The sequence below is a fragment of the Rhinoderma darwinii genome, chromosome 2, assembly GCF_050947455.1.
Source record: "Rhinoderma darwinii isolate aRhiDar2 chromosome 2, aRhiDar2.hap1, whole genome shotgun sequence".
NCBI lineage: Eukaryota > Metazoa > Chordata > Amphibia > Anura > Rhinodermatidae > Rhinoderma > Rhinoderma darwinii.
This window is the reverse complement of record NC_134688.1, coordinates 408,221,606-408,248,740: the sequence shown is the minus strand read 5'-3', so window position 1 is coordinate 408,248,740 and position 27,135 is coordinate 408,221,606. Positions and strand designations below refer to the sequence as shown.

The window sequence follows — 27,135 nt, the reverse complement described above, 5'->3', positions numbered from 1 at the left end:
AGTGACCGCCAATACGCCTTTTCACGGCGGCCACTAACGGGCTTCATTCTGATGCATATGCCTTTTTACGGCACTGCATCAGGATAAAGTAAACAGAGCAGGGAGCCGTCAAATCTCCCTGCTCTCATCTGCCAGAGGCAGCTGAGGGCTGGGGGCGTCCCTGCTCTGCCGTGTGAGATCGATATAAGTATCGATCTCACCCATTTAACCCCTCAGATGCGGTGCACAATAGCATGCACCGCATCTGAGTGGTTTTGGAGAGAGGGACTACGATCGCCGAGTGTCTGTGTCTCCAATGGCAGCCGGGGGCCTAATAAAGGCCCCCAGGTCTGCCTGGAGCGAATGCCTGCTAGATCATGCTGGAGGCATGACCTAGCAGATGCCTGTCCGTTTTAAACGGACAGGCAGTAATACACTGCAATACAAAAGTATTGCAGTGTATTCTAATAGCGATCGGAGAATCGCATATTAAAGTCCCCTAGTGGGACTAGTAAAAAAGTAAAAAAAAAGTTAAATAAAGTTAATTTAAAAAAAAAATGCAAAAAAAATTAAAAACCCACCTTTTCCCCTTACAAAATTAAAAACCCACCTATTCCCCCCCAAAAAAAAGTTAATAAAAGTTAATCAATAAATTATATGTACCTCAAAATGGTGCTATTAAAAAATACAACTTGTCCCGCAAAAAACAAGACCTTATACAGAAAATCTGTGGGGTGACCTGAAGAGGCCTGTACACAGGAGATGCCCTCGCAATCGGACAGATTTGGAGCACTTTTGCAAGGAAGAGTGTCAAGATGTGCCATAGATTTCTACCCAAAAAGACTGAATGCTGTCATAAGTCAAAGGGTAATTCAACAAAGTATTCGTTTAGGGGTGTGCATATTTATGCAAACACATTATTTTTATTCTTTGTATTAATTTGTCCACCCTAAAAGATTTTGCTTTATTTTTAAAGGTGGAAAAAGTTCTGAAATTATTCATCTTGGACTGATTATGTAACATGACAAAAAACCTTGCATTGGGGTGTGTAGTCTGTTTAAATCCACTGTATAATTAATATGGAAACATTCAATTCCATATACTTTTGTTGCAACACGAACTGTACACAAATGCAGAGAAAAACAGTAGATACAGCAAATTAATCTTATATAAATTGATGATTTATTGAGCGACCATGCCAAAGTATATCAGACACATATAATAAATTAACTTGAAATGAAACAATACATTGGTTTGTATTTTACTGTATGTAACTACAATATACTGCCTTTCACCAATGGATATGTTTCCGTGACCACCAACAGTTGATAGAGACCCAGTTTAAGACTGTGTCCATCGACGACACTTTTTGGTTTTCCTGTATGTATGAATAGATTATTTTGCTATGCCATGTGGTCAATTCCTTTTATTGCCTTTTGATATAGCTTAAATCATCCTGTCTTTCAGTGTCGCGGTTATTTAGGATTCCATTGTAGAAGTGTTTTTACAGCCAAGAATGGTCCTTTGGGTTCTGGTCCAGTATCATAATGGTGAAATGTGCATAGGATTGACATAAATATTTAGTGATCTGGAAAACGGCATATTTCTCTTTTCATGTATATGCATCCTCTGTACTGAATATATGTCATTTCATTATACATCTTATAAAACAAAAACATATTTTCTTTGATTTCCCTATATCTCCAGTGCCCTGGATACACTCTCTAAAGTAAATAAGACAAACATTTTTATATTCAGAATATCCTTCAGATTTATTTACATTCGTTCTGGATGTCACAGGTCATCCACAAATATTAAAGAGCTCCAAGGAGATCTAAGCAGCCCATATTTTACTAGTTCCTGGGATGTATTTATAACTAGGTTTACTGGAAGGAGCATTAACTGTCAGCTCTGTGATCATCAGGTATTTATTGCATGTGGCAGACTGGTCCAATTCCTTTGTTACGAGACACAGATGCATGTTAATACATTCAACATCGGCTTCATAATGTAGGAGGAAGACTTTAAATTGAAAGTCTAAACTTCTTTTATTTTTTAAGAAATGAGTAGAAAAAAAATTGGATTTGAGCTGTTTTTCTCTTATGCAGAGCTCCCAATCCATGCATAGACAGAGGGGGAAGTTTATTAAGACTGGCGTTTCAAATGCCAGTCTTGGGCCGGGTTTACATGTAGCGTAAATACTGCAGATTTTCCACAACAAATTTAGTGGCGGAAAATCCGCAGCATGATACAGTAGCAGCAGAGCGGGTGAGTTCTGAGCAAATCTCATCCACACGCTGCATAAAAAAGCGGAACAAACGCTCAGAACTTGACCGTTTTTTAATCCGCAGCTTGTCAATAGTATTTGCGTAATCGCTGCTTTTTTGTTGCAGGTTTTCCCCATTGAATTCAATAGCGGTTTTTTTATGGAAAAGCTGCGATTCCACCACAAAAATAACAATTTAGAACAAAAAATAAAAATCTTAAACTTACCCAGAATTCTGTGCTTCTTTGTCTAGGCCTGCCTCCTGCGATGACGTTTCATCCCATGTGACCGATGCAACCAATCACGGGCTGCAGCGGTCACATGGGATGAAATGTCATCCCAGGAGGCCGGGCTGCATGATGGCAGAGGGACGAGTCGCCATGGCTACAGTTAAGTCTGAAGTATTTTATTTTTTTACGTGCAGATTCCCGCAGAGGACATTCCGGTCCAAAAACTGCACCACAATTTGGTGCGGTTTTTCAGCCGAAAATCCCTGCAGCGATTAGGACACATACTGTCTGATTTTATGCAGCGTATCCGCCCTGTGTGAACGTTCCCTTTATATACATTTGGTTGGAGTAATGTTCGACACATTTATGCCTCTCAATAAATGTGTCACATCTTTTTGCTGGCCATGTGCCACAATTGGCATAACAATTGTGGTCGCACTGCCGGGCACCATCCCTAATCCCCTGTGGCTGGACATAAAATAAAAAAAATACGCACCACACCGCTCCGCTTTTTCCCCCAGATCTCCTCAGACTCCCACATCAGGCTACGGTGAATACAAGTTCCTGATCCCAAGCAACATTAGAGCATTATATGCGATGCACTACATAACTTCTAGCGTCTGAACGTTGTATGTTGTGCCGCATATAAGGTACTGACACTGACCAGCGTCAGGACCTTGTATGCGCCATGACCTGATGTGGGAGCCTGAGGAGATCTTGGGGAGAGAAGTGGAGTGATGAGGTGAGTGTTTTTTTCTTTTTCATTTATTTTATTTTATTTTAATATCCAACCATGGTGTGGTGGGGCCTGGCACAGGGCCTGCCTCTACACTGCTATGTCCGTGACCACAGAGTGAAATCTATGCATGCTAGAAGCTATAATTTATGCCAGTTTATGGTGTTAACTATAATAAATTTGTATGACCCCTCCCCCTCTCACTAAGCAAATTGTGACTTTTGAGTTGTGTGCAACTTTTCTAGGCCTGGCGTACAAAAGTTGATAAATTCCCCCCATAAAGTCACTAGAGGGAGTTTAGTGGTTTACAGCATACTGTTTATACATTGAACTCAATACCATGTAGTATGCAGCGAGCTACTAAGCTCCCCCTAGTGGTGACACCAGGCAGAATATTTTACTTTCACTATGTCTATACAAGAGGTTTTAAACTCTGCATCAGTGAACCAGAGTTCTGACCGCTATAAAGATATGTTAAGAAATAAATCAACACAGAATGTTGGACATGATGATAAAAGGTAGACATTTTTAAAACGATTTCAATAATTTTCATTTTCTTCCTAAGGGTTCTCTTGTTTGTTACTTATCTTTAAACAGTAAGGCAGCAGTTTTAACATAGCAGGAAACCCTGCAAATACTTCACCATTCAAATGTGTTCTTTGTAAATGATTATTCCCTACAGAATAACTACATATAATTGTACTTCTGGCCATGTAATGGCAATTTGTTATATTTAACCATGTTGTTCCAGCAAAATAACCATGCTCCAAAACGAATCGAAGTTTTATCCATGTGAAATGTTCAAAATAGCAACACGTTCTCCTGTGACTCACATCTGAGACATATTTTGGAGTAGTGCTTCACAGCTCTGCTTTACCAAAAAGCTAGTATCAACCTGACGCGTTTTATGCTGACTTTTGATGGGCATCTGTTGTACAGTAGGTCCACAGTCAACGTCAATTTCATGTCTCCTCCCATCCTCATCACATTCGCTGTCAACTGTACAAAAATAATTCCACTGCGTGTCTTGGTGCTCGTATTGGCAGGTTTCACACTGGCAAAGCAATATTGGTGCTTCTCCTGTAAACGTTTTTCCTATCATTAGTTTTTTGACATTGCCGACATGAAATCATTAAATGTTTATAATAGGAGCACCACTGATGCATTTATGCAGCCACCGAGCCCCATTTGTGTTTAGTAGTCAACAGCTCGTATAGAAATATGGATCATTTTATCATTTCAAATTATAGATGGTCAACTGAATTGGTTTGCATTTCTCAGCATGAAGAATGAGAAAAGTCATTGATTTAGGTGCTCACTCTACATTATACGCCATCCTACCTTCTCCATTTACCTTTCCTGGCAGTATCTGTACACATTCAATAGATGGGAAAAGCATCATTACAGACAAATGTATATTAGTGCCACTGAACTGTCCAAGGTAAATGATCTCTTGCAGACCTGTCTTATCCAGAGATGTTCGACCATTTTCCAAACTGCCAAGTACAAAGCAAGCAGGAGAGGAAGAGCTACGGTAATCCAAATGCATATTAAAAGCAAACTCCTTGTTGTGTCATTCATCTTGAATATGGAATTCAGTTTTGGGCAACACATTGTAAAAAGGATATAGGAGGAATGGAGAGGGTTCAAAGGCGAGCAACTAGATTATTAAATGGGAAAGTAGGTGTCGCTTACAATGATAGACTAGAGAAATTGGGCTTATTCAGCTTGGAAAAAGACGTCTTAGAGGTGATCTTATTATCATGTATAAATTTATACGTGTGGTCAATACAAAGAACTAGCACATAATCTGATCTTTCCAAGGACTCTACAAAGGACCAGGGGACATTCATTGTGTGTGGAAGAAAGACGTTTCAGATATCAATATAGGAAAGGGTTCTTTACAGTTAGAGTAGTCAAACTATGGAATGCCCTACCCAAGAGGTAGTAATGGCGGATACTATGTCAGCATTTAAAAAATGCTAGATGATTATTTACTGACAAATGGCATTGAGGGTTACAATTAATCAAGAAATGAATGATGTGTGGTCTATTGGGAAGGGTTAAACTTGATGGACCTGTCTTTTTTCAACCTATGTAGCTATCTTCATAGTCAATGCTGAGGATATACAAGGGAATGTTTTTCAGAAGGCTTATGATCAGCTCAATATTTGACAAATTAACTAAACAAAATGCTGGCCATAAGAACCATTGTCCCGACGCACAAATCTGATTGCCCTGAGGAAACATCTTTAAATTGTCCTAAATATGTAAGTTGAAAAAACATATCTATACATACATCAATTTGTTGTAAAGGGGCTGAGCTGCAATACCAGACACAAACCATGAATAAGAGTGGCGCTGTTTCTGGAGAAATAGCAGACACCCTTTTTCTAATTTCAGATAACCCCCTTAAAGTATAAATACAGTGAAGGAAATAAGTATTTGATCCCTTGCTGATTTTGTAAGTTTGCCCACTGTCAAAGTCATGAACAGTCTAGAATTTTTAGGCTAGGTTAATTTTACCAGGGAGAGATAGATTATATATATGAAAAAAAAAAAAGAAAATCACATTGTCAAAATTATATATATTTATTTGCATTGTGCACAGAGAAATAAATATTTGATCCCCTACCAACCATTAAGAGTTCAGCCTCCTCCAGACCAGTTACACGCTCCAAATCAACTTGGTGCCTGCATTAAAGACAGCGGTCTTAAATGGTCACCCGTATAAAAGACTCCTGTCCACAGACTCATTTAATCAGTCTGACTCTAACCTCTACAACATGGGCAAGACCAAAGAGCTTTCTAAGGATGTCAGGGACAAGATCATAGACCTGCACAAGGCTGGAATGGGCTACAAAACCATAAGTAAGACGCTGGGTGAGAAGGAGACAACTGTTGATGCAATAGTAAGAAAATGGAAGACATACAAAATGACTGTCAATCGACATCAATCTGGGGCCCCATGCAAAATCTCACCTCGTGGGGTATCCTTGATCCTGAGGAAGGTGAGAGCTCAGCCGAAAACTACACGGGGGGAACTTGTTAATGATCTCAAGGCAGCTGGAACCACAGTCACCAAGAAAACCATTGGTAACACATTACGCCGTAATCGATTAAAATCCTGCAGTGCCCACAAGGTCCCCCTGCTCAAGAAGGCACATGTACAGGCCCGTTTGAAGTTTGCAAATGAACATCTGGATGATTCTGAGAGTGATTGGGAGAAGGTGCTGTGGTCACATGAGACTAAAATTTAGCTCTTTGGCATTAACTCAACTCGCCGTGTTTGGAGGAAGAGAAATGCTGCCTATGACCCAAAGAACACCGTCCCCACTGTCAAGCATGGAGGTGGAAACATTATGTTTTGGGGGTGTTTCTCTGCTAAGGGCACAGGACTACTTCACCGCATCAATGGGAGAATGGATGGAGCCATGTACCGTCAAATCCTGAGTGACAACCTCCTTCTCTCCACCAGGACATTAAAAATGGCTCGTGGCTGGGTCTTCCAGCACGACAATGACCCGAAACATACAGCCAAGGCAACAAAGGAGTGGCTCAAAAAGAAGCACATTAAGGTCATGGAGTGGCCTGGCCAGTCTCCAGACCTTAATCCCATCGAAAACGTATGGAGGGAGCTGAAGATCCGAGTTGCCAAGCGACAGCCTCGAAATCTTAATGATTTACAGATGATCTGCAAAGAGGAGTGGGACAAAATTCCATCTAACATGTGTGCAAACCTCATCATCAACTACAAAAAACGTCTGACTGCTGTGCTTGCCAACAAGGGTTTTGCCACCAAGTATTAAGTCTTGTTTGCCAAAGGGATCAAATACTTATTTATCTGTGCACAATGCAAATAAATATATATAATTTTGACAATGTGATTTTCTGTTTTTTTTTTTTAAATATAATCTATCTCTCACTGGCAAAATTAACCTAGCCTAAAAACTCTAGACTGTTCATGTCTTTGACAGTGGGCAAACTTACAAAATCAGCAAGGGATCAAATACTTATTTCCTTCACTGTATTCTTATGCTTGACATGTGCGTCTATTAAAAATAGGTTAATGCACCGTAAAAAGATAGATCATCAAAAGACAATGGCAGAACAGCTCTTTTCAGTTAGGCCATAATTTAAAAATAAATAGTTGACTGTACGTAAACCTGTGTTTTATGTCTGACACACAAGTCTAAAATAATACAATAATACATATATTGAATGGAAATGCAGATTTAATTGACAGTCACAGTATAGTGAAAATATGAAAAGCCCTTTCATTCGTCCTGATCAAGAGTGAAGAATGTCGACATACAATCACAGTGCCCAAAGATCTAACAAGTCAATGCCATTTTCTATCCTGCAAACTGGATCTGGGATAATAATCAATCAACACGTCATGGTAATAACGTTGTGTCGACCACCACTGGCTGCCATGCTTTTTCAAATGACAGTAGGCTGGTGCCTGGAAAAGAGACTACTAAGTGCCATGCTACTGGTAACTGATTACTTATAAGGTGGGCAGAAGGATATTAAAGGGGTATTTCCAGTATTGACATTTATCACCTCTCCACAGGATATGTGATAGGTTTCTTGAATGCTGGGGGCCCTGCGTTCCTCCTGACTGCAAGACCACAATGAGGAGAACTTTGTTTGGTGCCGTGGACGAACATGCGCGGTTTCGCTCCAATCAAAGTCTATGGGACTGACGGAAACACATGAGCGTTGTACTTGGCTGCCCCATAGACATTGACATTGGGTCCCATAGTCATTAAATGGAGCAGGATTGCGTATTCTCATCCCATGCTCCATTCAAGCTCCTCCTCACAACAGAGTGTCCAGTGATGAGGAACGGGGGGCTTAGGACCCCTGTAGCCCTGATCATTAGGACTCCCAGGGATCAGACACATCACCTATCCCATGGATATGTGACAAATGTTGATTCTGGTAATACCCCTCACACTTTTGTTAGGCTCTGTTCACACTAAAATCATGGTTTCTATTTTAACGGATACTGATATACTCCGCTCACTTTAAATAAGTTCATCAGAGATCCATTATTTTTGACTGTAAGGGTATGTTCACATGGCAGCCTCCGTTACGGCTGAAATTACGGAGCTGTTTTCAGGAGAAAACAGCTCTGGAATTTCAGACGTGATGGCATGTTGCAGGCGTTTTTCGCAGCGTCCATTACGGACGTAATTGGAGCTGTTTTTCTATGGAGTCAATGGAAAACGGCTCCAATTACATCTCAAGAAGTGACAGGCACTTCTTTGACGCGGGCGTCTTGTTTACGCGCCGTCTTTTGACAGCGGCGCGTAAAAAAAATGACCGTCGGCACAGAACATCGTAAAGCCCATTCAAATGAATGGGCAGATGTTTGCCGGCGCTTTGGAGCCGTATTTTCGGACGTAATTCGAGGCTAATATGCCCGAATTACGTCCGTAAATAGGGTGTGTGAACCTAGCCTAAGAATAAGAGCCAGAAAGGATTGGGAAAAGATGAGGAGAATTGGCCTCTGCTTAATGTTTTTGTTTTTTCTTTCCTCTAGATCAACATTGCAGGAGAATGTGCTGAACTTCGTGGACTTATTCAACACTACTATGTTACTATGTAACGGTGCTGCAGACTGCACTATTCTTGCCATTACAAATACCAGAAAGCTTGACGGAAGTGTGAACCTCATTCTTCATTCTTTTAGTCCTCGTTCACATCAGCGTCGTGTTCCGTTCATGGGTTCCGTCAGACATTTCCGTTGAAGGAACCCATGAACATAAAGACAAATGGAAACCATCGCTTCTGTTTGCATTACGATTGATTTAAAGAGGCTCTGTCACCACATTATAAGTGCCCTCTCTCCTACATAAGGAGATGGGCGCTATAATGTAGGTGACAGTAATGCTTTTTATTTAGAAAAACTATCTATTTTCACCACTTTATTAGCGATTTTAGATTTATGCTAATGAGTTGCTTAATGCCCAAGTGGGCGTGTTTTTACTTTAGACCAAGTGGGCGTTGTACAAAGGAGTGTATGACGCTGACCAATCAGCATCATGCACTCCTCTCCATTCATTTAGTCAGCGCATAGGGATCCTTTTAGATCGCTATGTGAAGTCTTATACTAACACATTAACAATACTGAAGTGTTTAGACAGTGAATAGACATTCCACGGGATGTCTATTCACAATCTCTGCACTTCGTTACTCTGTCTGTGGTAGTTACAGCAGAGGAAGAGTAATCTCGCGAGATTACGCAGTAAATGACAGGTTACAACGAGATTACGCCTCCTCTGCTGTAACTACCATAGAAACAGTAACGAAGTGCAGAGATTGTGAATAGACATCCCGTGGAATGTCCATTCACTGTCTAAACACTTCAGTATTGTTAATGTGTTAGTATAAGACAGCACATAGAGATCTAAAAGGATCCCTATGCGCTAACTAAATGAATGGAGAGGAGTGCATGATGCTGATTGGTCAGCGTCATACACTCCTCTGTACAACGCCCACTTGGTCTAAAGTAAAAACACGCCCACTTGGGCATTAAGCAACTCATTAGCATAAATCTAAAATCGCTAATAAAGTGGTGAAAACAGATCATTTTATTAAATAAAAAGCATTACTGTCACCTACATTATAGCGCCGATCTCCTTATGTAGGAGACAGGGCACTTATAATGTGGTGACAGAGCCTCTTTAAATGGTAATGCAAGTGGTTTCCGTTTGTCTCCGTTCCGTAAGGTTTCAGTTTTTTTAGCGGAAACAATAGCATAGTCAACTGCACAACTATTTACACTAAAGAACGTAAACCTTACAGAACGGAGACAAACGGAAACCATTTGCAACGTAAACATTGCCATTGAAATCAATCGTAATGCAAACGGAAGCTATGGTTTCTGTTTGTCTTTCCATTCATGGGTTCTACAGACAGAAAGGTCTAACGGAATCCATGAACAGAACACGACGCTGATGTGAACGAGGCCTAACATCAAGTTTCTGTTCCTCCGTGATGGACAGAACAACACAACGTGCTGCACTATTTTATCCAGTAAAAAACGAAAACCAAATTAACTTATTATAAGTCAATGGGGGAATAAAATACGTCATGGATTCTATAATAACAAAAACCATAGCGCCAGTGTGAACAAAGCCTAAAATCATTATTTTTTCACAATAAAGAGCTCTTTAATTCATCGATAGCGTATTTCTGTCGTTCTGCCTGTTTCCTGCTACATTTGTTGGGCTTGTGGGATGCACTTTGTGTGGGTTTCCAGGAGAACAACAATGATTTGGTCGAACAACAAGATCACTTTTATTAATTAGAACTGAAATGTTTCCATAACGTCCTCAGCCAGGACTCTACCAGTCTTCTGATGTCTGCTGAAATTCCTGACTCAGTCCATTGCCTCTAGTTGCGACTCTGTAGTTTCACATCAGAAACAAGATTTCTACATTCAAGCAAAACATTACAAGCAAAAGCAGCTGACCCAGAACCTCCAGCTAAGGCCTTATTTACACGAACTCTGCGCATCTCGGACGTGAAAAACTGCACTTTTTCACGTCCGAGGTACAACCGTGCTCAGCGCTGCGGGACGCGATGTCACGCATCCCCCATAGTTGAGAGTCTATGGAGGGATGCGTGATGCGCGAAAAGAACGGACATGTCCTATTTTCCCACGGACCATTCACACGGTCCGTTGAAACAACGGCTGTGTGAACGGCCACATTGAATTACATAGGTCCGTTGTCCGTTTAACACGTTCGTGTAAATAAGGCCTAAATCTGAACTGGACTTTGTGATTCGCTATCCCTGCTTAGGTGAGCCGAGCTGGTTCAGTAAGGTAACGGTTTTCCTTGGAAACCTAATCCTACCAGAAGGCGCCAGCATTGCATATTGTGATTTATAAGTCCAGTCATTATCCAGTAGTTACTATTAGAATTTCACTAACATAAAAAACATAAATTCATCTCTGTACGACTGCAGATAAGATAAGTCACCATCAGTAGAAATGAGAACTTTATTGTCCGCCACCCCAAGTCTTTCAGGAAATGTAATAACTTTTTAAAACTCAATAGGGTCTGTAAATCAAAGCTTGTAAAATCACAATAAAGCCCAACTGAATTGTATTTTATTACAACAGATTATCAATATTTATGACTAAACAGAGACGGCTATATATTATTATTATTTATTTCCCATATTATCTCAGGTCTACTTTATATTCACTAAAAAGGGGATTTTAGAATACCCATTTTCAAATACCATATTAGTAAATTTGAGGTCATGAAGGGGGGTTCTCCATACAGCACCCGCGTCTAGAGATGAGCGAACCGGGACAACTGAACCCGGTTTCGGTCCGAACATCAGGAAAAGTTCGGTTCGCAGCGAATCCGAACTTCACCGGGTTCGGCCGAACCGTTTTGACCGAACCCGGTCAAAAATATTATACAAATCGGCAGCCACTTGTCTCTATCAATCACTGATAGAGAAAAGAGGCTGCTGATTAAAAATAAAATGAAAAGCAGTTCATACGTACCCGGTCGTTGTCTTGGTGACGAGTCCCTCTTCTTCCTCCAGTCCGACCTTCTTTTCTGACGCGGCAGCCTGTGATTGGCTGCAGCGGTCACATGGGCTGTAACGTCATCCAGGAATGTCGGGCCGGATGTCGAGAGGGACGCGTCACCAAGGCAACGGTCAGGAGACCGGACTGGAGGAAGCAGAAAGTTCTCGGTAAGTATGAACATCTTTTTTTTTTACAGGTTACTCTATATTCTGATGGGAATTCACTGTCCAGGGTGCTGAAACAGTTACTGCCGATCAGTTAACTCTTTCAGCACCTTGGACAGTGACTATTTACTGACGTCGCCTAGCAACGCTGCCGTAATGACGGGTGCACACACGTAGTCACCCGTCATTACGGGGCCTCATGCACATGACCGTAAAAACACCCGTTATTACGGGTCGTAATTACGACCCGAAATAGCGGGCCCATAGACTTCTGTTAGCCACGGGTACCTTCCCGTTTTCTCACGGGAAGGTGCCCGTGCCGTTAAAAAGATAGAACATGTTCTATTTTTTTATTTTATGGGCCGTGCTCCTATACTTTATAATGGGAGCACGGCTCGGAAAAACGACCGGCTGCCCGTGGCCGGCCGTGCTCATCTCCTGAAATACTCTGTGCTGCCTTAAACTCTGTGGATAGGTCAGGATCCTGTTTCTTTTAAATGCTGCTGGGGAACCCGCTCGATCCACTATATAAGGCTGCGCTACAGTGCAGCATTTAAAAGAAACAGGATCCTGACCTGTCCACAGAGTTTAAGGCAGCACAGAGTAGAGGAGATGAGCGTGCAGATTCAGTGCTGCTGTGAACTCTGCTCTTAACATTACGTAGCTCTCAGTCTGTTACCTCTCCTCCACTCCTGTCCTCAATAACACCTTCACATGATTGGCAAGTCACCACGTGTCCTGAAATACTCTGTGCTGCTGTGAACTCTGCTCTTACCATTACGTAGCTCAGTCTGTTACCTCTCCTCCACTCCTGTCCTCAATAACACCTTCACATGATTGGCAAGTCACCACCCCGCACAAGATCCGCACGCTCATCTCCTGAAATACTCTGTGCTGCTGTGAACTCTGCTCTTACCATTACGTGGTGACTTGCAAATTATGTGAAGGTGTTATTGAGGACAGGAGTGAAGGAGAGGTAACAGACTGAGAGCTACGTAATGGTAAGAGCAGAGTTCACAGCAGCAGAGAATCTGCACGCTCCTCTCCTGAAATACTCTGTGCTGCTGTGAACTCTGCTCTTACCATTACGTAGCTCTCAGTCTGTTACCTCTCCTCCACTCCTGTCCTCAATAACACCTTCACATGATTGGCAAGTCACCACCCCGCACAAGATCCGCACGCTCATCTCCTGAAATATTCTGTGCTGCTGTGAACTCTGCTCTTACCATTACGTGGTGACTTGCCAATCATGTGAAGGTGTTATTGAGGACAGGAGTGGAGGAGAGGCAACAGACTGAGAGATACGTAATGGTAAGAGCAGAGTTCACAGCAGCACTGAATCTGCACGCTCATCTCCTGAAATACTCTGTGCTGCTTTAAACTCTGTGGACAGGTCAGGATCCTGTTTATTTTAAATGCTGCACTGTAGAGCAGCCTTATATAGTGGATCGAGCGGGTTCCCCAGCAGCATTTAAAAGAAACAGGATCCTGACCTGTCCACAGAGTTTAAGGCAGCGCAGCACAGAGTATTTCAGGAGAGGAGCGTGTGATTGGCTGCAGAGGCCGCTGCAGCCTGTGATTGGCTGCAGAGGCCGCTGCAGCCTGTGATTGGCTGCAGAGGCGGTCACGTGGGATGAAGCGTCATCCCTGGAGGCCGGCCTTCTGACATCATCCTGACGTGCGTGACCGCCACTACAGCCTGTGATTGGCTGCAGCGGCGACATGGATGAAACGTCATTGCTGGAGGCCGGACAGGAGGAATGTAAGTATGAACATATTTTTTTATTTTTTTTATTACATTAAAATTGTATTTTTCGTGCGCTGAGCATGGTACTGTCAAGGTTGCTGAAAGAGTTAGTGCAGCCCATTAACTCTTTCAGCACCCTGGACAGTACCATGCTCGGCGCACGGAAATTACAGGTTCGGTCAGAACTAGTTCGGTCCGAATCGAACTTTTTCGTGAAATTCGGCGAACTAGCCGAACCGAACTTTTCATAAGTTCGCTCATCTCTACCCGCGTCTATTAGCCAGAGCAGAGAGCAGCTACAAAGAGTGTCTTTCTGTCTGGAGGACCCAGCATTTTATGCATTACTTGGACAGCCAATTGATTTGAATGCTTTGTTTTCCCTGCGGTGGTGCTGCAGAAGAATTGAACACTTGCTGCCTAGTTCCCGCACAGATTACAGCTGATTGCTAGGGATCCCAGCATCACAACACCATGTGAATAGCTTAATGCAGGGGGTGGGGGATCTCTAACAAAAAAAGAGTGCTCAGAGTGGATAGTTTCTTTAAGTTTCTGACAGACACAAACATTTTAATACAAAGCAATCATAAAGTCCCATCCAATCACTACAATGCAGCTGAGCTGCAATACGAGACACAACCCATGGGCAGGTGTGGTGCTGTTTCTGGAAGAAAGCAACCAAGTTTTTCTAAACCTGTACAACTCATTTAAGTTTTGAATTGATATAGGATGAAGATAGCCTTATAGGAACTAGTGTTTATTGTACTGCATGCCTCATTGCTTCCTCATTGGTTCCTTGTGGGTTTTTAAGCATAATTGTCATGGTTCAAATCACAAAACATCAGCCTCCACTTTGTGTAGGTGTAGTAATTTTTTTCTACTTTACAAAAAAACGTTTTACATGATTCGGGCCTACTAAGGCTCTATTCACATTACGCTAGTGATATAAATTGGAGTTAGAAGTTGGCAGTATTCCCTGATGTATACATCTGATGTACGGCACTGTAAAGCCATACTTCGGCCATTGGCCACAATGTTGAAAAAAAAAAAGGTACGATTGTGGCCCACTGAGTAGGAAGAATAAAGGTATGGCGACACCTACCAAAAAGACTCTCTTTTGGTCTCTATCGTGTGAGTTGGGGGGACTCATTTTTTCTGTTACTTATATAGCACCAACATATTCCGCAGCACTGTGCAGAAAATGTCCTCAATCACTGTATCCAGTGGGACTCACAATCGAAATACCCTATCAGTAGATTTATTTTGGAGTGGGTAAGGAAACCCACGCAGACACGGGAAGAACATCCCAACACCATGCAGATATTGTCCTTGGTGGAATTTGAACCAAAACTCCAGTGATGAAAGGTAACAGTGTTAACCCCTAAGCGACCGTGCTGCCCATACATGATGTGAACTCGGCTGGTGCAGTGAGCGCCTATCAACAAGACATTGTTAAACTGCGCTCATTTGGTCCTGTCACACGGAGCTATGGATAGGGACGAGCGCTTGTTACTCCGATCGCTCGTCCCCATCCATTATTATCATGTCGGCAGCGCGTCTCCCTGTTTACACAGGTAGATGTGCTGCCGACACCGATCAAATTTTACTTTTTAAAATGATATCATCAGCAGATGAGCGCTTGCTCGTTCATCTGCTGATCGCTGCCCTTTTTACACAGGGCAATTATCGGCAACGAGTGTTATATGAACGCTCGTCTGCACGATAATCAACCAGTGTAAAACCCTGTCAACCCTCCTAACACAATAAACACAATACTAACATTTAGTATTATACTAACTTTTAATATTTTGATTGACTAGGTGCTGCCAGCTCTATTATAAAATGCACACATAACGTGTAAGAATGGTGTATCAAACAGATCAGAAAAATTAACAAAGATGTATTGAGATTTTTTGCTTATTCCAAGGTTACTGTGGAACAATGGAAGAGTCCCTGAAAAACGATATATCCCAAAAAAAAAAGTAGTAAATAGATTCATTAACAACCTGCAAAACACACAGCTATATCCAAAGACATGCGCTCCTTCAGTGGAGCCACATTTCTCATCAGGGACATTTTAAGGCAGTAGCTGGCAGAAGTTTGGGAAACGGTAGTGGTTGCCCAAAATCTGATAAGCAGAGGGTGTTACCCAATAATGCCAGTCAACACAGCCACATTGAAAGTGTGATGCCATCTATTACTTTATTGAACTTTTAATGAAAGTTAATGTGCACCTTTTTTGACAATGTTGTTTTTAGTTCCAAAATTCAGTACTGATTTATTTTAAAATATATCTTTATGGGGTAGAGCTTTATTTTTCTGTTACAGAGCTCCAAATCCTTTGCTTTACTTCAGACAGCTTTAGGCCTCATGCACACAAACGTGTTTTTGCGTCCACAAGTCATCAGCAAAATGGCGGATGAATTCCAGATCGATTCATTTCTATGGGCCCATACACACGAACATGGTTTACTAGACCGTGTGAGGGCCGCAATTGCGGACCGCAAAAACTCAGGAGAAGTCATTTTACAGTCCAGCACCATTAAAATTAATGCACATCTTTTTGTGTGCATTGTCAGTGATTGCCTACAGCCCACAGATGGCACTCTGTGGCCGGCCGTGCCCGTAACCACGGGCCATGCACACGGCTGTGGCCGTGTGCATGTGCCCTCACAGTTAAATGATAGAATTCTGGCTGCATGCAGCCACCACTAGGGGGAGATTAGGATCTTGCTGTATACTGTTCAATGTATAAATCATATGCGGTAGTGCTCTTTTAAATAATTTGTGGTAGTCCCCTAGTGGTGACTGCAGGCAGCAAGAATTTTTTATTTAACTCTATGGCTATTCAGGGGGCTTTTTATCAGAAAAAATGAGTTTAGACCCCTATAAAGATATATTAAATTAATCAAAATTTTGGATCCATTTTTTATGGCATACACAACAATAAAGGTCCTTTTAGACCAATGTTTCTGCCAGTAAACAAGCGCCGATCAACGATATAACACATGAATCTGTGAGCGTTGAGCTCTATTTACATGAAGTAATCATTGTACTCTATGGGGATGAATTGGATCATCAACTCCATTGTTGGTAGTACTTCCCCTGTTTACAAACATTTGTTGGCTGATCGCTGGGTCCTTTTACACAAGCCGATAATAGGGAACAAACAGTCAGTTTGCCTGTTTATTGGCCGGTGTAAAAGGGCCTTAAACCAGACAAGCTGATGGATCTTATGGGTCAGTACAGTATGTGTGTTTGGAGGTCTTTAACAATAGTGTATTATTAGACACATTTATTGTGCTGGTCGTTGATTCTGAGGTTTCCGCTTGGATTGTTACAATCAATTATTTCATTAATTGGTAACTTGATTATTCTGAAACTTTCCTTCCTTGATCAAAAGTCTTAGATTGTTTATAATTTTTTGAGCACAATGTTGCGACTATGGTCGTATTTAGAGAATCAATTTGAACCAGTGACAAATTGATTATCAAAGCCGATACATGATATGAAGGAGCTAAGTGGTATTTTTCTGTACTCTAAAACTCCTCTTGACAACATCTAGACTACAAACAGATTTGGAACTAACGTTGGTAAGCACCTTGTTCTCCTAATTGAAAAGGACAGTTTAATTCAAGATATCATCAGATGAGCAGCGATTCAGACAAGATAAAGCAATCTTGCATTAGACCACTAGAACTAGAAACAATCCTTTGCATGTTTACTTCTAAACCACTTATTCTTCTCTCGTCTAATTCTCCAAATCGTTTTTTTTAGGTCTCTTGCCATGTCTTGTTTACGTAACATGTCTTAGTTTTTCATGTCAGCCTCAGTCCATCATCATTATATCCCATTGAGTCTATCACAAGTCTCCTGTATACAACTTTGACTTCTTGGATTTTCTACAGTGACCAAATCCTGAACACATTTAGCCGGCAATGTAGGACTTTTAAGATGTCTGCTAAGTTTGTAAACAGCAAAAAAACGACCAAATTGGATTTTCCTAAGTGGCCATTAAGTTCTTGTTAAATCTTATTTCCTAACACTTTCCTTTTTATGCAATTTCTTCACATTTATCTTTCTTCTATTTTCTCAGTATTGTTACTGTTTCATTTTTGCTTATCCTATTCTAATTCCATTCAGCTAGGTTATTCTGTTTTCTGTCTTATCTTCCCCTGGTTTATACATTTCTGTTTCTCCTACCTTAATCTCAGGGTGGGATGCACAAAAATGAACTATACAAGCTAATGGATTTTATGGGTCAGCACAGAACCAAGATAACAGAGCTTTCCAGATAAAAATACATTTCTAAACATGAAAAAGTTGGTAGGGGTATTCCTTTGGCTGAATAGTAATAGCCAAAATAAGGCAGATATTTTGTAACATAATGATAAATGCTACAGAAAGCACTAGACCTCATATATATATTAAAGTAAATTGCCAATAGCAGCCAATCAGATCAGTGAGTTTAGTTTCGAACCTGAATTCTATAGCCTTGTTGCTATTTGGTGGCACTTTTATTCATCTGCGAGGACAAATTTGGTAATATTTTGTGTAATATACAAACAATTTGAAATTTTGTTACTATTTCTGATTTGTAAAAAGGATATACAACTGAATAAATATAAATTTCACTACTAGATGTAAACGATATAGAAGTCAAACAGAATATTCTAAAGTCATGGAACATGAGAACATCTACTGCCTAAATGCACTCAGACATTGGCTATGGTATTCAAACTAAGTAATATTTTTCTGGATCATGCCTCATTACTTCAGTCCTTTAGTGTATAAAACTCATCATCTTTGTGTCTCTGCATTCATACTCTTCAGCATGGAAACCAAATAGCTACTTTCTATATAGATGATCTAGATTCTATAGAATCAACATCCATAGTATAGTATCAATCTCCATACTTATGCACCGTCCAGAGATGTTGTTTCAAGCTCTTGGCTCCTGCTGTAAGAGTTATACTTAGGTCTAACCCAAACTTATTGCTGACTTCATCACTGCGCTCTATGAGATGACATCATGCTATATAGAATCCATATACATTATGAAAATGAAATATTAATTTCTATAGTGGGAAAGTTCTATGTAATAATTACATCATTGTGCAACTACCATCAACACACTTCTACGCTCTATGTGCCTTTGTGCCAGGAGTAGGGGCCCAGCTACAACTGCAACCCCCTAGCTGCAGTCCTCTGTATAGACACTGACATGATGACATCAGCACTCAACTATTACAACAGAAAACATCATACGTCACTGCTTAAAATTATTAGAATACAAAATAGAATGATACTAATGTACCTTGCTATTCTCTGTATACTATTAATACCACTTATTGTTCTCTCTCCTTTTTCGGTATTACTCTGCGCCAGTCTTGTTTCTGGACACATTTCTTGTAAGTAGACCTCTGGTCAGACAATATAGGGACTCCTTGCTGCTCCTCAAGCAAAATCCTCTCGTGCCCTCCCTTCCGCCCGCACCATTTACTGGGAACCATTAAACCCAGAGGACAGACAGTGTGGCGAGAGAGTGCAGCCCAGACCTGATCTAACTCTTACTAAATAATTCAGAGCTTGCATTAACTTATAAATGAGTGTGTTTGACTGATTTTGTGGTTGATGTACAGATAAATTCTAATGAAAGACAGCTACAAGATTTTAAATAATTAATTACACTGCCACTTAACAAAGCTCAGGCTGGCACTCGCTGCTTAACAAGATACAACTTTAAGACTCCCAATTTGCCCAGAGGCTTCAGGTTGGTTTTTACCAATCAGCTGGTCGGCATAAACTTTTATACCCCCCCCCCCCCATCCCTTAAAATAAATGAAGAGGTTATTATTTTATTAACATATGTAAGAGAGGGAAGAACAAGCAGATGGATGTGTTATACATCTTACATTGCTCTCTGTCTTGGGAGAGATGCAGTAATAAGACCTGAACACTCCATACGGGCAGAGAATTAACCAGCAGGGCGTTATAACTACACTGCTCTAAGGCCTGTGTTCATAAGCTAGGAGAAACAGACACGTGACTAAAGAAATCTATGGATACCCGGTGCTTTGCCTGCAGCCACTAATGTCATGCAAATTAACATTTAATGTTCCAGTGCTGTCAATCTGCATAGATTTGCAACTGAAATCTATAGTAAAGTGCTAACCTGTTTATCCTGCCGTGTTCCTAGCAACACTCAACACTACATTTAATTACTCAAGGCACATGGGATTTGGAAAAAAAAAATGGACAAGTAACCGGGATTAGGCAATTAGACAATTTAGTCTTTAATAACAACTATTTTAACCATTTCTGATTGTGTCTATAAGAACATAGATATACATACAGTATATGTATCATAGTATATTATATAATACGATCATGTATTATATAGTAATTTGTATGGATAGATAGATAGATAGATAGATAGATAGATAGATAGAGAGAGAGAGAGAGAGAGAGAGAGAGAGAGAGAGAGAGAGAGAGAGAGAGAGAGATAGATAGATAGATAGATAGATAGATAGATAGATAGATAGATAGATAGATAGATAGATAGATAGATAGATATAGAGAGATAGATAGATAGATAGATAGATAGATAGATAGATAGATAGATAGATAGATAGATAGATAGATAGATAGATAGATAGATAGATAGATAGATAGATAGATAGATAGATAGATAGATAGATATAGAGATAGATAGATAGATAGATAGATAGATAGATAGATAGATAGATAGATAGATAGATAGATAGATAGATAGATAGATAGATAGATAGATAGATAGATAGATAGATAGATAGATAGATAGATAGTGTGACTCCATAACTCATCTTGAGTGCATAGAAGCATAACATATGCCTCAACCCTAGTGTAACTGTCTAGTAATAAAGAAGAAATATATAAGAGACTTGAATCTTCAGTTCGATATTGTAATGATACTAATTAGAAATGTTTTAGGTGAGATTGATAATTTCATTAAATGCACTGATTGCCGAAGAGCTCTAGTTTGTAAGAAGAACATTAGTAAATAGAGAGGAGAAAAACTATGAAATTTGTATCCTTGGCGATTCGCTGACGGGCGGAAATGAAGGTTGAAATTCTGGAATACGGTCCGTATTTTAGCCTTCATTGTCTTGTATGTGGCGCAATACGGCTCTGTAAATATGGCTCTGAAATTCACCCACTGGAAAAACATTGAGGAGGTGAATTCTAAAGTTTTGCTCTATTAGTAAATAAATTATAATAATAGTAAATATTGAACATGGTGTTTTATGGTCTTGTGTATATACCTTTAGAAAATGGATATGTGTCCATATGAGCTTTTCACATGAATGCCTATTGACGGTTACCTATAAAGCAAATTGCCTTGGTTGGAGCCTTAGCACAAAATGCACCACATTCAATTACAGCTAAATTGTATTTTTGTTACATGCTTGCTACTGACAAGTTGAAAAATTGACAAATGTTTTTCTTTTGATCATATGCCCAGTCAATGTCCTTTTATAGATTTCACATATGAATAGTTATTGGGGAGGGGGATCTGTAGGAGTAGAAATCAGTGCATAAGCACCTTGGTGGATAAGCTGTAGTTAATGTTCTGCATAAAAATATGGCATCATATATTAAGCATTTGTTAAGACTGAAAGGCTTTAAAGAATCAATGTTCCCATTAATGGAGGCCTCCAAGGGTTCACTTTTCTGGCTGCTTTATGCCCTTGAACACTCTTCAAGGACAAGCAGAGGGAAAGCATCAAAGTGAGAGTGGAGATCTCTGTTGATGAGTTCAGCAGGCTTCAAGTCTTCTTGTGAAGAATGAAGTCAATATGGCACAGGCTCAGTGTATCTGTTCTTAGGCATGCGACAACCAGGGCAATTGTGTCTGCGGACTGAAAGGGCATTATGATACATGAAATAATAGATACCAGAAAACTAGTATAGAAAAAACATTATTGTCTCATCTGTGAGTAGAAGAATTTTTTTCCAGTAACCCATCGCCTTGACACCAAGACAAAGGGGAATGACCTGTTCAAATCTGCTGGGTATAGAGGCAGCAAGTATATAGTATAAATCAGAATTCCTAGGGGGTAAATTCTATATGAAGCTACAGCTGTAGTTGTTCTTGACAGGAAGAGCATTAGAAGAACCTCCTGCGGGGTATTGTGCCTTTCCCTGCACAGATACATACAATGAAATGCTTGCTTCAACAAAGTTATGGAGCATATCGTTTTTAGGAAGCGCATACTTCATTTTAACATAAACCCGTCCTATAAAGCACTGCCATATTCAGCAGCACATGAAGTGTGAAGTGAAGCCTGTTAACACCATCACTGCCTGAAAGCACAACAGAATTCCCGTCCTCTCAGGGTTAATAAAGTGCTTTTTACACAAACGAGGTCTGACTGGGTTGTCCTCAGGAGATGGTTTGGAAAAATCACATCAGACACTTGCTTCATACCCACTTCCCAGTTCTTTCCTTCAAAGAAGCAGCATGTCCCTCACACCTTTAATAACCTGCTGATGTGATCCATGCTAATCTGTAATGTCCCTGCTCCCTTAGGGAATTACATCACCATCTGTTTTCTTCTATTTGACTTTTTTATGCAAGGATAATGTGTTTATCTACAGCCTGGTCGTACCGCCCAGTTGTGACCAACTGCCACCCCAACATCATCACGAACACAACAACCCAGTGCCAGCTGTTATGCGTCCTGGAGTTACGTTTGAGGCATAGCCAGACTTCCCAGGACAATGGCATTAAAGAAGTTTATCATTCAAGCAATATAACCCTAAATTCCTTATGAATTATTGATCAGTTTGCAAGACATCACAACAATCCTGCATTCCACACAGGTACAGATTTCAATGACTAGCCTGATACGTCTGTGTAGATAGCAGAACTATACTTCATAAAGAAGTGGCCATATATATATATAGAGATATATATATATATATATATATATATATATAGATAGATAGATAGATAGATAGATAGATAGATAGATAGATAGATAGATAGATAGATAGATAGATAGATAGATAGATATAATACAAGCGCTGCAGTAAACCTATAGGGTTCCCGTCCCACCATTACTGAGGTACTCTCACTCTAAAAGCTCTTGAATGGGAAGACTTTGGTTAGCATTAGTAACAGTTGACATCTTAAGTTTTTTTTTCTACAATACCTTAAAGATTCCTAAGCCTAAAGTCTACTTTGTCTGCATTTTCCTTGCAATTGAATGCAATCTATGTTTTACCCCTTAAGCAGCCATTTCAGATAACTGTGAGGCTGACTGGTATTCTTCAATGGCATTACTGAAAGAAAGTCCAGAAAGCTGTCTGCTCCCATGATCCCTACTTTATCTGACATGTCTGCAGTTATGAGAGCCTGCAGAACCATTTACATACCTGTTCCTGAACAATATTAGCAGTCCTGTATATTTAGAATCTGGGTCTTTCCATGTAATGCTCCTGTATGTTATTATAACTAAGGTACAACTGCAAAAAAGACTGTACATGGAGATCATACACATACAGGGGATGGGAGACAGCTACTACAGGGGCACAGGTCATTTGGGCAAGCCAGTAGCAGAAGGCACAGACAAGGTGTCACCTACTATTAGAAAGAAAAATAGAAGAATAAGGGCAAGATAAAGGGACAGGAAACAGTCAAACCACTTGCACATAAACATAAAACATCCAGGTGAGCCCACTGTATCCAAAATATACTGTTCTTGTGAATCTATAGTGTCAATGGGAACATTTTAATGGATATGAGAGTTATATCTCCTAAATGTATCTTCATAAATGTAAGTGGCTCGCTCTTGTTTGCACATTTATACTATCTCTCTCTCTCTCTCTACTCTAGTTCTTATCTATCTATCTATCTATCTATCTATCTATCTATCTATCTATCTATCTATCTATCTATCTATCTATCTATCTATCTATCTATCCATCTCTCTCTCTCTCTCCCTCTCTCTCTCTCTCTCTCTCTCTCTAACAAGGACAGAACCCCCTTATCATGACACCCCCTGCTGTTCTGCATGGGTGATGAGAAGTCAGCCAGTCAACTAGAGCTGTGCCTCTCAATAATCTGAATGATCCTGCACTTTGAAAACAGCAGGAAGGTGTTAATGATCCCTGCCTGGCCTCTTCACAGTCACACAGGGCTCGGAATAGCTAAGAACTTCAGACATTTATGACACACAATGGGTTAATTCCAATACACAGTGACACAAGTTTATGCTGCAAAGTGGTGCGAGGACCACATAATTCCATCCAGGATCAAGAGATGTGAAGATTTCTCTGAGCTGCATGAATTATTCAGCATTAGGACATCTTGATTCAGTTTCTGCTATAAAGTAAGAACACTGCATATGTGTGATGCCTATACAATATGGGAGACCAGTGTCTATGGCACCTACACATGTGTGAGTGTAACGTGGAAGAGTGGTGTGTGTGTGTGTGTGTGTGTGTGTGTGTGTGTGTGTGTGTGTGTGTGTGTGTGTGTGTGTGTGTGTGTGTGTGTGTGTGTGTGTGTGTGTGTGTGTGTGAGATGTATGTATAATATGTTAGATGGACAGAACTTACAATGGAACTTACAACATGTAACACTGGCATCTATGGCACTTTAAATATGTGTGTATAACATGTAAGACTGGTCCCTATATAACTTGTATGTGTGATGACTGAATAATATGTAACACTGAACCTATATAACTTGTATGTGCGATGCCTATAGAATATGTAAGACTGGTCCCTATATCACTTGTATGTGTGATGACTGAATAATATGTAACACTGAACCTATATAACTTGTATGTGCGATGCCTATAGAATATGTAAGACTGGTCCCTATATCACTTGTATGTGTGATGACTGAATAATGTGTAACACTGGAACCTATATAACTTGTATGTGCGATGCCTATATGATATGTGACACTAGTCCCAATATCACTTGTATGTGTGATGTCTATATAATATGTAAGACTGGTACGTATCGCACTTATAACGTACGTATGTGTGATGGGGGTATCATATGTAAACATTATGCCCAGAGCAATTAAATGGCAGAGAAGTAAAGTACAAAGCTGTCATGAGCATCCTGGTGCCATAGATCGCTGCTGCCCGTATTCCACCCTGGGGTCTTACCTGTGCGCTGCATGATGCCACCTGTACGCATCTCAGGGACGCTCGGGCTCCTGCGGGCACTCCTGGGAGACAGCAGCTTAATCCGAGAGGCAGGAGACGGACCCTTCCCCCTCACAGGTGTTCCCCTCTACTTTGTGTCCCGCCGAAGAGACAATGAATCCGGGTAGGCTGGCACGGTGCCTGGCACAGTCCTGGCAGGTGGAGCGGAGCCTCCAGTGAAAGTCTGCCGCCGCCGCTGTGTTGTCTCTGTCCTCTGAGCCCTCTTCTTCCGTGCGATCCTGGGGTGACGGGCTGGATAGGCTGGGTGCCCCCTGGAGACGCCGGGGTATACAGCTGACTAGCTAGCCCTTCTTCTCTTTCTCCCAGTTTTCTCTCTCCTCTGGGTATTTAGGGGGGGAAGACGCCCCCTTTTTTGGCTGAGAACTGTTCGCACCTCTCCACCCCCTTAGTGTTGGGGGAAAAGAGTCTAAAGAGAGTCATTGAGCCCCTTGTCACCAGTAACTGTGCCAGGGCTGAGAGACTGCCAGAGACAGCCAGAGATAACAAGAGACATAGCCTCCCTTCCAGCTCTCTGTGTATAATGTATCTGTCTGAGCTCCAGCCTTCCTCACTACCTCTCTCCTCCTCCTCCTCCCCCTTTTCTTTACCTTTATCTCTTCATACCTGGCTGTCTCTCTATCAGATTGCACTCTAGCTCTTCAGCTGTCTGTCCTTCACCAGCCCTATGTCTCTTTTTACTTTTCCACCCTTTAGCTCTCCATACCTGGCTGTCTCTATAGGACTATTGCACAGTAACTCTGTATACTTGACTGTCTCTATAGGACTATTGCACTCTAGCTCTGTATGCTTGACTGTCTCTATAGGACTATTGCCCTCTAGCTCTGTATACCTGACTGTCTCTATAAGACTATTGCACTGTAGCTTTATATACCTGGCTTTCTCTATTGGACTATTGAACTCTTGCTCTGTATACCTGACTGTCTCTATAAGACTATTGCACTGTAGCTTTATATACCTGGCTGTCTCTATTGGACTATTGCACTCTAGCTCTGTATACCTGGCTGTCTCTTTAGGACTATTGTGCTCTAGCTCTGATTACCTGGCTGTCTCTATAGGACTATTGCCCTCTTTCCCTGTATACTTGGCTGTCTCTATAGGACTATTGCCCTCTAGCACTGCATACCTGGCTGTCTCTATAGGACTAGTGCACTCTAGCTCTGTATACTTGGCTGTCTCTATAGGACTATTACCCTCTAGCTCTGTATACTTGGCTGTCTCTATAAGACTATTGCCCTCTTGCTCTGTATACTTGGCTGTCTCTATAAGACTAGTGCACACTAGCTCTGTATACCCGGCTGTCTCTATAGTACTAGTGCACACTAGCTCTGTATACTCGGCTGTCTCTATAGTACTAGTGCACACTAGCTTTGTATACTCGGCTGTCTCTATAGGACTATTGCCCTCTAGCTCTGTATACCTGGCTGTCTCTATAGGACTATTGCCCTCTAGCACTATATACCTGGCTGTCTCTATAGGACTATTAGACTCTAGCTCTTGTTCCCATGTCTGTCCTCTTCTCTTCTCTTTCTTCCCCTCTCTCTCTCTCTTGCTCCTGTCTTCCTCTCCTCTCTCTCATAAAACGCCTCCCATATAAAATTTATGAAAGCGCTTTTTGCTTGCAGAGTTCAAAAATACCATCTTATTCCCAGAGCAGGCTGCTCTCAGCTGCCATGTGATGTTGCTGCTGCCTCTTAAGGTGTTTTTCTCTCTCTCTCTTCCCCCTACCGCTTTGTTACTGAGAGTTTCAGTCAAGCGAATCTATGCCCGCTCCTATTGGAGAAAAGAGGATGCCAAACCGAATGCAGGTACCTGCCCTTCCCATGCCATGACAGCCTGTTCCAGGCACCCATGTGCCTCCCTGCATGATGCCCCAGGCCCTCTTTTCACATAGACACACACAGCAGCAGCAACTTCTCAAGCCCTGATCTGAGAGATCAAGCCAGCAAGCCGTCTCCCTGATGCTCTTTAATAGGATAGAAAATGAGTAAAGGCCAATGCCCCCTCCCTTCTGTCTCCCTCCTTGTGCTTCTATATGTCTCAACTTATCTACCTCACTGTTCTGCACCCCTCACCTCCATGTGCGAGCCAATGGGTACAAATTTAACCTGGTTAACCACAAGGATGCCGGAGAGGCCCACAAGGCATTTCTCTTTGTGTTGCATGAATATTTCGCCTGAGTTCTGTTATGTGGCAGCTTGTTAAAAGAATGAATGATTTTCTCCTGC

At 41.1% G+C, this 27,135-nt stretch overlaps 1 protein-coding gene across 1 annotated transcript in view; it reads right to left on the bottom strand.

The window, feature by feature from the left end:
• RTN4RL1 (reticulon 4 receptor like 1) overlaps positions 1-26,589 on the bottom strand; it is a 176,375-nt gene extending 149,786 nt beyond the window's left edge. The window contains exon 1 of the mRNA XM_075854166.1: positions 24,851-26,589. Coding sequence (XP_075710281.1) covers positions 24,851-24,881 — 31 coding nt within the window. The 5' untranslated portion in view covers positions 24,882-26,589. The remainder of the gene's footprint in view (positions 1-24,850) is intronic.
• Positions 26,590-27,135: the final 546 nt, after the last annotated feature.